We start from the raw sequence: 12038 nt of genomic DNA, 5'->3' as shown, positions 1-12038 counted from the left end.
TACCAGAAAACAAATAGCATAGAGAGTTTTTCAATGACCATTATGAAATTACCATTTTGCCCTCTTCCACTCTATTGAAGGTCCTGTGATGATCAATAAGTCACGGATTTGGTAGACGAATCTGCCCCATCTCCCGCCTGATTATACGGAGATCTCCAAGTATACTGAGAATTTTACGAGAAATCCGGTTTTGAGTCAGCACTCCAGGTTTCCATGCAGGTAAAACAATGGCACGGTCCGGATTTTCTCCACCGCGTTTATTCATAATGCCTTGAAATGTGCAGGATTTGATCATCACATCAGAAGGTGAATGGTGAAGAAGACCTATGTTCCTGATTTGGAGATCACCTTCTTACCTCAATGAACACATTTTGTTCAAGAACAGTCTGATCAAGTCAACAACATTCATATCATATTCATCAATAAGCATGCATCAATCCAGTAAAAGAATTTGTTTCTAACCATTGCAGGATGTAATAATTTGATGTTTTAATTCGTTTATGCGTTCCTCAATGAGGGAGCGTTGCGTATTATGTGTGCAATGTTGTGTTTGTGTGTGCTATGTATATGTATGTCTTGTGTGTGTGCATTGTGTTTTTGAGAGGTAATCAGTTTTATAACTAATTATAATTTCAAATATTTACTTTGATATAAAATTCAATTTCTAAATTGAGACGATTTGGAATTGAATTTCATTGCATCAAACGCGCTTGAAGGTGTTAATTATAAATCAATGGTGGTATGCAACAATATTTCATTCTTCAATATAGGAACTAATAAATTTGGAAAGACAAAGAAAGAGCACCTTATTGCCATTGCACACGACAGCATCGTTGATTGAGAATCGTATCCGTGGCTACGACTATCCGCCCCTCCCCTTCTGTCCCTTGGCTGTCGGAACATCCTTGGTGAGTAGCCGCGGAGAAATTGCCATGGACATGAGTTCTTGAAGTAGAAGCTTGCATGCATAAGGTATATTTATCTGTTAAAACAAACAACAAACAAACTTTTTAGTTAAAACATGAGTACAACCATGTCATTGTTGTTAGCAAATGAAACAAATTATTTTTTACATCGGTGTAAAGAGACAACTAACGGAAACCATTATATAGGTCTCATGAGATATTCGATTGTAGGCTGAAACTTTAACTGACCTCAACTGTTTTTTCTTTTTTGTCGAAAAAGGGAAAATGATTGACCTAGCAGTGTATAAAACATACAGAATGTATCGTATCGGTGTAAAGAGAGAACTGTATATTCTACCTGAACAATGTCCGTTTTGTTCTTGCATCCTCTGCACTCGAAGCTAAGTTTCTTCAAATTAGCAATGGCGATGAGCCCACACCTCTCGCACACGTGCACCTTATACGCGTCGCTCTGATCAAACAGCCTCTCCTTGAGGAAGTGCGCGGCTCCATGAGCAATCATGCAGTCACGCTCCATCTCCCCGAACCTCAAGCCGCCATCCCTAGACCTCCCCTCTGCCGGCTGCCTCGTGAGGATCTGCACCGGGCCCCTCCCCCTCGAGTGGATCTTGTCGTCCACCATGTGCTTCAGCCTTTGGTAGTAGGTCGGCCCGAGGAAGATCATCGCGTTCAACACACGCCCCGTGTGCCCATTGTACATCCTCTCAAAACCGCGCATCTGGTAACCACACTTGTGAAGAGCTTGGCTTATGTTGTCCACCTGAATGTTGCATATTGCATCAAAAGGGTTGTGGTCTTTTATAAGGAAATTTTTCCCACTGCCAATGTAGGGGGTGCTCGAGCCCCCCTATTTTATTTTTTTGTTATTATTATAAGGGGTGCTCGAGCACCCCTTATAATAAAACAAAAGTTATGTATAGCCTCATCTTACAATATTTTTCTGCGTCTGCCCCTGATTATAACCTAAACCCTAAATTATAACCAGAACATCCTTTATAATACTCACAGTGACATCGGTGAAGGGGGTGGCGTCGCCTTCCTTGCCCATGTGAGCCGCGACCTTACCCATGATGCACTCGATGAGCTGACCTATCGTCATACGGGATGGGATGGCATGAGGGTTCACAATTATGTCGGGAGTGATGCCTTCGATCGTCCATGGCATGTCTTCTTGTGTGAAGGTCATCCCGATCGTTCCCTTCTGGCCGTGTCTGCTGCTGAACTTGTCTCCGATCTGTGGAATTCGAACTGATCGCATCCGTATTTTCACAAACCTCAGTCCATCGGCGTTTGTCGTCAGCAAAACCTAATGAGATATGATGAGAGAGTGAGAGAGAATGCATATATTGCTAGTAGAAATGAGGAACAAAGATGTTACCTGATCAACAATTCCGGTTTCACTATGGCGTAGGCTAGTGCTGTGATCCTTGCTGGTGAATCTTGCTGATTTTCCTTGAGCTTCTTCTTGTGTAACTGGTGTTGTCTTGCCGATGATCACGTCATCGCCAGAGACTCTAGTTCCCTGATACGAGCATAAATTATGTGCGATTATGCCTCAAAAAAGTCATTGTTGTTCAAAATATGCGATGACGAGGAATTCGATTAAAATCAGTTGCCATATTAACGTGTATTTCGCTAGAAAAGATACGGAAGGAATAATTGCAAAGTTTACAAACTACTTAAGACATCTAGAATTTGACAATCGTTCGTGATTTATTTGGAAATTTACCCAAAAGAAAAACGTGTCATTTTGAATGAGGCTGAATGAGTAACACTTTAATTTCGTACTCGATATATTATAATTATAACAAAAACGTCATTTTCCATTGCACCGGAATATCAACATGTCACGCCAAAGTGTTGTCTCATTTGTTGAAGCGTGCCCGATTGCGTGAAGGGAAGACCAACTAAACCCAACGAGAGGTTCCATCTCAAAACCAACTAATGACACTAGGTATTTAAGTTGATCTCTTTATATTTCACATTTTCAACGATGAATTTCACATTTTCGACATGGGACAACTCACGTATGAATATCTAAAGCAAGTGATAGTCATACTCACAGGAGGTGCAAAACCATCATCATCTAGTTTGTCATAAGAACCATGCCTCATTCCCTGCAAAAACACCATTGCAACAATTGTTTTTCTTCAAGATGATGACTGATCATACCAAAATAAAAACTCAAATAAACTGAAAAACCAACTAACTAACCATGGTGTTGTCCCTATTCGGACGCCCGAAATCCTCCTTCACTAGCGTCCCCATCTTCTTCTCTTCGTCTCTACCGATATTTTAAAAAAAAATTAAATGCAGCAGAGACATTGTCCACGAAACAAAGAAAACGGAGAAGAAAACCATGCTTACCTATACGAACGGAAGAAAAGAGAACGAAAGAATCCCCGATCTATAGAGGACTGGTTCATGATCACAGAATCTTCCTGGTTATAGCCAGAGTAGCACGCGATGGAAACAATTGCATTCTTGTTCGAACATAAGGGGGGAGAGAGAGAGAGAGAAAGAGAAAAAGTAGATATACGTCATGATTACTTATATAAGAAACTGAATAAAAGATTAGAAAATTACACATTCTTATCTTACAATGCCTGCTGGGAGCTGCCTGAAGTGGAGATGCTCCATAGCACGCGTCGTTACAAGAGGCTTCTGCGGGTAGTAAAGGACGTAGGCCAGAGTATCCTGCACAAGCGCGCGAAAACACAAATCAAATATGCGGATTCAGAGTTGATCTTTTTTTACTTCACATTTTCGTATTTTGTTAATATCATAACTGCGACAACACATGTGGCTCGAGCATGGAGCTTACTCTCATACCATATTATATTTTTCGTGTTTAAGTTGATATCTTTGTAGTTCGCATATTTATGTAAAACAACTCATCTGTGAATATCTGAACGCGAAGATAAAAAGGAGTGGAAATGGTCTTACCATTCTTAGCTGGTAATTGGTGACATAGATTCCCATTGCTTGTTTCCCCATTGCAGACTGATAAGTGTTACGAGGCGACTGCCATTGAAGAAGAGACGATTGAGCTTGACTCGGAAAAAAAAACTAGAGCTAGGCAAGCAAACCTGGTTGTGGTCAGGAAATGGTATGATTGAAGCGCAGACGCCTAATATCAACGAAGGGTGGATCTCACAATGCGTATATGTTTCCGAATATGCATCATCTGGATTCCGTCTTGACCGTATAAGATCCTAGAATACTCATCAAACGTTCATATTTCATGCGTATAACTCTCGTTGATCATTTTTTTATCCAAGGCTACTTACATTCACGGTCATTGATATCATCGTCGTCTCCTCTTCTTCCGTGTCAACATACTCGATGAATCCTTTCCTAACGAGATCGTTCCATCCATACTCCTCAGGACTTTCCTGCTCGTGAAAGGTTGCAGTATCAGTCGAAACAGGTTCCCACATAACACATTTTTTTATCATGACAAAAAAAACACACTCTTTGCTGTAGGGCAAGAATGTCACTCTTCTTTATATGCAGCCTTTGCTTGTCGACGATGAACAAGGGACGGCTGCAGCGTCCGTAGTCTGTGTACAGACGAAGCTCCTTGAGGTGTATGTCTCGCACGATTCCAACCTCCGTGTTCACATCAACCTGCAACGAGTGAAATTTCCATCTCAAACTAGTTCATGGAAAAAACGAAGAAGAAACGAGAAATTGTAGAGCCGAAACCTGTCTCCTAAGCTGCCGGAGAGTCTTCACCAACAGCTCCGGGTTGCGGTGAATGCCAACCCAACAGCCATTCACAAATGTTTTTGTGGCCTGAGGAATCACTGCTGGTGATATTTCCTTCACCATGAAATAATGAAATTACGTCACACAATGATAATAACACAAACTAATGCAATTTTGACACTATACATGAATTTGCTCACCTCAAAATTCTCAGTACCCCATTCATCCAAAAACTCGAGAATCGGATTAGCTGCTGAGCCGACAGTTATGTAGACCATAAGTGCAAGGTTCTTGACAAGCCCACATGCCTAAATTCACACCATTTTCTCAACAAATCATGTCAATGAACTCACAACTACGCAAACGCTACTCAATCGTTAAATTTTTTTGCATTACTTGTCCTTCCGGTGTTTCCGCAGGGCACATCATACCCCAATGCGAGTTATGCAGCTGGCGCGGCTTCGCCAGTTTGCCTACACGAATCAATAAATACAGACCAAACTGAAGAACTCATCCCAACATACTAGCATATTTCACAACTGATGCGCGACATTGGAGTCTGTAATGTGTACTTACCCTCGCGGCCAATAGGCGAGTTCAGTCTTCGCAGATGGGAAAGTGTCGAGGCAAATGTCAAGCGATTGAGCACCTAGATATGCAAAAATCGACGTGGAAATCGGAATCAATATTCTTGTTCTGAAAAGAGAGAAAAAGATGAGAAGATTTATAGTACCTGAGAAACTCCTGCTCTAGTTCCAGCAGCATTTGCTTGCCCCCAATTGCCAGTTGCAAGAGAGTATTTAAGCCCACTTGTGACAGTTTTTGCTTTAATTGCAAATTGCAAGTTTACATCTTTCCCATTATCAACACTCTGGTCAAAAGAAGTTAAACCACTCAGAATGACTTGAAATTCGCACGTCAATTTATTTTTAATTAAACAAATTTATGAATTTTCGTTTAGAGTTTCACGGTAAGCTTGGTTTTAAGAATGAATTGAGATTTAAGAAAATTGAAGAGTAATGCAATTATCTAGAAGTTTCTAAGATTTTCATGTAGTAACAGAATTTAGATACTTATGTTCTTAATGATCTAGATTCCTATGTTCTTAATGAGAGATCTACAATTATAAATAGGACTCTTGTAAATCCATATCAAATGTTGTCACAGTAAACAAAATCTAATACTAAACTATAAGTCTTTTAATTAGCAAGAGATTATCCCAAAAACTATTTCTTCAAACTTTTCTATCAGTTCAGTCATTCTTACATAGCTTCGTCATTATTATTCTTTCAAAATAAAAAAAAAAAAAAAAAATACCTTTTGAACGTAGGATCGAACGTCCCTCGTGAGCTTTCTAAACAGCTGCATCAAACAACAAAAAAGAGAAGATTTGGAGATTAAAGCAACTTTTTTTGAGTTTAAGTCCAAAGTTGTGAGGGAGATTATTTGGACAGGAACCATACCATCCGAAACAGACCGCCTAGTAGAGAGCCAGCGAGGTCGAGCCTCTTATTGGCATAATGATCACGATCATCTTCTGCCCTTCGTCCAAGTGCACAAAGCAATAGTCTATGAACAACATATCTGCAAGAAACCAAAACTATTCAATTCCATGCAGCTCGAAGCTTTCCCTATCCTGCGATCGCATTCATATTTCGTACGTATCAAATGCGGAATATTTCAAGAGACAACACTAACCCGAAATAGTAAGCTTTCTTGTGCTCATGTCCATCTCCGATTCCAACGTGTGGAAGCATCTCCCTTTGGAGAATTTCTCTAGCATACCTTTTCAAGAAACAAGGCTAATAACAAATAGTAGTAAAGTTTATGCATAAAACAAAATTTGATTTGATGCAATCATACTTAATTCTCTTCTCTTTTGTAACACCAACGGTGGATCCTCTCTTTCCGATATAATCAAGCGCAACCTACAAAAAAAACGCGCTTCAACGTTACAAATGAATTTGTGAAGGGACTTATGCCTATTTTTTCGATTTTTCTCTTTTATAGAGTTTTCAAATGCATAAGCTCTGTCAATGATCTGAATCACTTAAAAACATATTCTCGAATAAATTTAAGAAAACAACATTTTTCTGCGTCCGCCCCTGACCATACCCCATACCTGTTGATTTTGAATCACAAATGCCTCTTCCAATGATGGCCTAAGGAGCTCCATCATTTGTGGATCATTGAAGTCATAGCATATATGTTCCAAAATCTCTTTATCCGAAATATATCCCAAAGCTCGAAAAACAATGATTATCGGAATTTCAGTCCGGATGTATGGAAGCGTAGCTCGTATGTACTGCCCGGACGACCCCTGCATATCCCGAAACCAAGTGCAAATAACAAGATTCAAGAAATGATAATTTGCACGGAAACGATATCTATGATGTTCGGTTTGAGTTGATACCCCTTTCGCACCGGGTCTAGAGAGCATCCTCACAAACATCCCGCTAGGCGCCTTGCTCTGCGCCTCGGCTATGGACCTAACCTCCGCCACGTATGCGTACTTGTTCGGCTGGCGCTTCTTGAACACGTACACGTGGTTCGTGCTCATCTTCTCCTGCGCGATGAGGACCTTCTCGCTTCCGTTGATGATGAAATACCCACCTTGATCGTAAGGGCACTCCCCCATCTCCATCAAGTCCTTCTCCGAGAGATTGAACAAACTGCAGTAGCTCGAACGCAGCATTATCGGCACCTTCAAACACATACATGTCAGCTACAGCGCGCTGACTTAACCCAAAACCATAGTCAAAGGTAAAAAGGTTGACTCTCAGTTATACGTTATTCCACACTTTCATGTGGAACTGATGTGGAATTCGTATCGAAAAATATCAAGCACCTTCCCAATAAATATCTTGGCGAACTCCTGCGTCTCTATCACCTCCTCACAGTCGTACCCTTTTCGTATCACTCGTTTCGTGACATCAACATAGAGCGGAGACGAATACGTCAAGTTCCTCAGCCTTGCCGCTTTCGGATAGAGAGTGTTGGTCTCTCCGTCCGACTCTGTCATCATCGGTTTGCTTAGATATATCTGGCCGAAGCTAATCCTGTAGATTGTCTAAAAAAAAGTAAGCGTAAACAATTATTCCCTCCGTCCCAATAAAAATGACTAATTCTTATAGATCCATCCCCCCGCGGAACTGGGCATGATAATTTTTTATCATTCGGCTCGAGCAAGACTCAAAAGAACAAAAAAAAGAGCCCGGCTAGGTACTGACCATGCCGGGTCGTGAGAATAAGAAGGACCTTTCGAACCAGAACAATACATTTTTGTTACCCCGAGACATACTGGCGGCTGCCGATCATTTAATTGGACTTAAATTTGGAATGGGTACACTTGACGATATGAACCATTTGAAAAATAACCGCATTCATAGTACTTATCCATGCATAATATCATCAAAAATGTAATACTCGTGCTGGGATTCGGGCCGGATCTCGATGTGCGCGGACTCGTCGACGATCTCCTGCATGGTGTTCTGAATGAACTCGTCGAACGAGTCCAATTGCTGCCTCACCAAGCCCTTCTCCTCGAAATACGAGCTGATCACCGTCCACGTGTCCTCCTGCGATATCTCCTCCGCCTCCTCGTCCGCCACCACGTTAACGTACGCCTCCTCGCCGCCGTACTGGTATTCGACACCACCGCCGCCGTACATATTTTATTAAAGAATTTACTTTGGGATTTTGGTTTTGGGATTTTAGTGATTTTGGAAATCGTAACAGAATTTGAGGCAGAGATGGCGAAATGTTGGCTTGAATTTTTATTAGTGAGGACTATATTTGAGATTTTTAGCTTGCATGAAAATAAAGTAAAAACTATTTTTACTATTTTAATTAGGGTGAATATGTTCCAAATCCTATTTGTGACATGTGACCCTTTATATTTTAAATTACTCCTTCCATTGTTACCAAAAAAATATCTATAATTTTCTCAAAAATACCGAACACTTTCCGACCAAATTCTGATCAGCGGACGATAAGAATATTGAGTACCGTGCAAAATGTGACGAAAATGTCGAAAAAATTAAGGTCATAGCGAACGCTTTCCGAGCACTCTGAAATTTTATTGGTAAATTTGGTGTTAAAAATACATGAGAAGCCTCTGTAGATATTCTTGAGCACTTAGGTGCTCGAAATTGTTTTTAACTATATTTACAAAATTTTAGAATTGTTTTGTATTTTTTTATTTAATTGAGAGAATTTTCGAACATTTTTGTTTCCATTTTTCCATGAATCGACTGTTTTTTGGCAAAATCTTATACGTTATCGATTTTACTTCTCTCCGTCTTTAAAAATAGACATTTTTAATAAAAGTGGTTCGTCCACTGTAAACAGAAAAAAAAAAAACTATTACTACTAATTTAAGGATAGTGTTATTGATGATTAATAAATATAATATGAATAAAAGAAAGTGAATTTAAGGATAGTATTAATAATGATTAATAAATGCAATATGAAATTAGACAGTGACAGTAGTATGTGGTTAAAATTTAAACACATTTAGCATTTTTGACTCATTAACACTTAATTATGATTCATAACTTTTGAATCTACTACCCAAATTTTTAAATTTGCATACCATATACACTAATTCAACAAATTCAAAGTGTAAACCCCCGACAAGCTCACAAAGAGATGAACATTATGATAAATGAGGCTGACATACTCCCTCTAACCCCGATTAAATGTCACGGAATTTGATAAAAAAGAAAAAGAGTGACAATTAATTGGAAACAGAGGGAGTATTTGTTAACGATAACAAGATTTAGTGAATTTAAAGATAGCATCAATATTGATTAATAAATGCAATATGAATATTAGACAGTGACAGTAGTATGTGGTTAAAATTTAAACACATTTTGCTATTTTGACTCATTAACACTTAATTATGATTCATAACTTTTGAATCTACTACCCAATTTTTAAATTTGCATACCATATACACTAATTCAACAAATTCAAAGTGTAAACCCCCGACAAGCTCACAAAGAGATGAACATTATGATAAATGAGGCTGACATACTCCCTCTAACCCCGATTAAATGTCACGGAATTTGATAAAAAAGAAAAAGAGTGACAATTAATTGGAAACAGAGGGAGTATTTGTTAACGATAACAAGATTTATTTTCTCCCTCACCCCCTATAAAAGTAGTTTCATAAGTGGACAGCATAAATTTTAATAAAAAAATTGAGAAAAAGATAAAAGGTGGTCAAATATAAATTATTTTATTTTTAGAAATATTACTATTTTTTAATATATAAATATAACAAAATGAAACTACAAACATATTCCAAATTCACATTATATACTCAAATAACAACATTCATATCATAAGAGTACTCTCTCCGTCCGCCATTATGAGTCATGGTTATACATTTTCATTATTTTAGGAAAAATAAATTACTCTACAAAAATTTAATCACAATTTGGAGGGAAAATCCCCTCTCAAAAATAATTTGGTTTTGGCGCCGTTACAGAAAGCCGCTCCAATTCCATCAATGGCGCCAATTTTCCCGCCACAAATCCCCAAACCTCTCCCTACAAAAAGTCGCGCCTCTTCTTCCCTTCTCACACACTCAAATCGATCAAATCAACCGCCTCCAATCAGATCTCAACCAATCCGCCGCAGAAATGGTCGTTGCGCTAGGTCCGGGGAAGTTCTACGGCAGCAGCCTGCCGCGCCCGCGCTTCTACTCCGACGTCAAGCTCAGCTCCGAGCGGGTCGATCCGCCGCCGTCCGTCACCGATCCGCTCATGTCGTGGGCGCAGGAGGCCCACTGGTCCATGGGCGGCCTCAGCGCCAAGCGCCGCCGCCTCCAGGGGCGGATCGAGGGCAGCGTCGAGAAGCTCCGCGCGCAGAAGGAGCAGATCTTCAATCGCACTCCGATCCCGAACAAATCCGCCGCGGAAGACCGGATCCGCGCCGAGACCGGCGGATCCCCCTCCCCGCCGCGCGCTCCCGTCGCGATCAAGCGGCGGCGCGTCGTCGGATTGATGGATGAGGACGAGGAGGCGGTGGAGGAGGAGGAAGTTGTGGCGGTGAGGAAGGGTCCGGTGAGGAAATTGGGGGATGATTTTGAGAGAGTGGCGAGGGAGAGCGGAATGGCGAGCGAAATCGGGGGCGGCGGTGAAGGGAAGAAGGTGGAGAAGAGGAAATTGGTGAAGGGAGGGAGGAGGATTGGGGGTGCGGTGGTGGCTGCGGCCGCCGGAATCAGAAGCTCGCCGCGGTTGTCGAAGATGCGTTGATTGGGTTTGGGGCGAAGGTGTTTGATGATTTGTCTCGGTGGAATTAGGATTAGATTTTTTTTTTTTTTATTTCTTATTTAATAAATTTCAGTGTTTAGATCTGCAATTAGTGTCTGTAATCTAACTTGCTCTTTGTTTCTGGATTAAGAAATGAAAAATATATAACTATTTTAGTTGTAATTTGATGAAATTTATTTTTACTATGGATATTTGCTTGAAATTTAATGGTGATTTATCGTAATTATCAAGAAATTTAATTTAATTTTACACCTAATTATTATAGGACCGTTAATTTATTAGATTTCAAATATTCGTTTTAAATAGAGGTTAAATAGTTAAATGGTTATTAAAAGAGATGGGCCCAAAAACTCTAATCCATTGGATCTGGACCTAATAGTGAATTGTGTGGGTCTAAGTTTTGGACTTTTCACCTAAAATATATTTTGGATTTAAGTAATTTTATATTTAAATAAATACTTAAGTCTTTTACTATATGATGATAAATATAGACATAGATAAAATATGGATGTCAAATATGGATGTCAAATACGGGTTCATCCTGCAATTTTGTAAATCGGTCAGAAAAATTATGAACTTTGAATTAGGTATCAATTATTTTACACAAACTATGTAGAATTTCAATCAATAATGTCGATGAGATACCCAATATAATTTCACAAAAAATATATCATGTGATAACTGAGAACAAATCCATTACTTTTCTGACTAATTAACAAGTTGTTGAACGAACTAGAATTTGACTAAATTTCATATATTTTTTTACAATTTGTCTAATTAAAGTGGAAATTATTATTTTTAACATATAGAAAATTGGAAAACGGCCGATTTATATATTTTGCTAAAAATATGCAGGTTGGGCATGTGATTATATTTATATTCAACTTCAGACACCTTTATGCAGTTGAGCATGTGATCATATGATAAATATTTGAAGTAATTTATTTCATCAAAATTTACTAATAAGCCCACCATTCATTAATTAAACAACGAAAATTTATATCTGCACTAAATTTCATGATTTTTATGACCATTTATCCAATTTTATTCATAGTAGTTTCAAAATTAAAAAAAAATAGCTAATTAGTTAACTAGTTCTTTAATGTAATGATGGTTAATT

At 39.1% G+C, this 12038-nt stretch overlaps 2 protein-coding genes across 2 annotated transcripts; one reads left to right on the top strand and one right to left on the bottom strand.

The window, feature by feature from the left end:
- Positions 1-317: 317 nt before the first annotated feature.
- LOC125196491 (DNA-directed RNA polymerase II subunit RPB2-like) lies at positions 318-8137 on the bottom strand. Its single transcript, XM_048095022.1, has 26 exons — positions 8034-8137; positions 7486-7705; positions 7051-7341; positions 6760-6957; positions 6501-6565; positions 6336-6422; positions 6101-6221; positions 5955-5999; positions 5371-5508; positions 5214-5286; positions 5034-5110; positions 4838-4945; positions 4635-4751; positions 4401-4556; positions 4217-4321; positions 4016-4141; positions 3873-3950; positions 3528-3623; positions 3294-3409; positions 3141-3210; positions 2990-3043; positions 2305-2448; positions 1933-2232; positions 1264-1686; positions 806-982; positions 318-386 (listed from the first exon to the last, which is right to left on the bottom strand). The coding sequence occupies exons 1-25, from the start codon at positions 8120-8122 to the stop codon at positions 863-865; spliced, it is 3417 nt and encodes a 1138-aa protein (XP_047950979.1). The 5' UTR covers positions 8123-8137; the 3' UTR covers positions 318-386; positions 806-862.
- A 2148-nt stretch (positions 8138-10285) lies between these two features.
- LOC125195599 lies at positions 10286-10900 on the top strand. The gene has a single exon (XM_048093733.1). The coding sequence runs from the start codon at positions 10286-10288 to the stop codon at positions 10898-10900; it is 615 nt and encodes a 204-aa protein (XP_047949690.1).
- The last annotated feature ends 1138 nt before the right edge of the window (positions 10901-12038 follow it).

The sequence above is a fragment of the Salvia hispanica genome, chromosome 6 (genome assembly GCF_023119035.1).
Source record: "Salvia hispanica cultivar TCC Black 2014 chromosome 6, UniMelb_Shisp_WGS_1.0, whole genome shotgun sequence".
Lineage (NCBI taxonomy): Eukaryota > Viridiplantae > Streptophyta > Magnoliopsida > Lamiales > Lamiaceae > Salvia > Salvia hispanica.
This window is presented reverse-complemented; position numbering and strand designations above follow the sequence as displayed.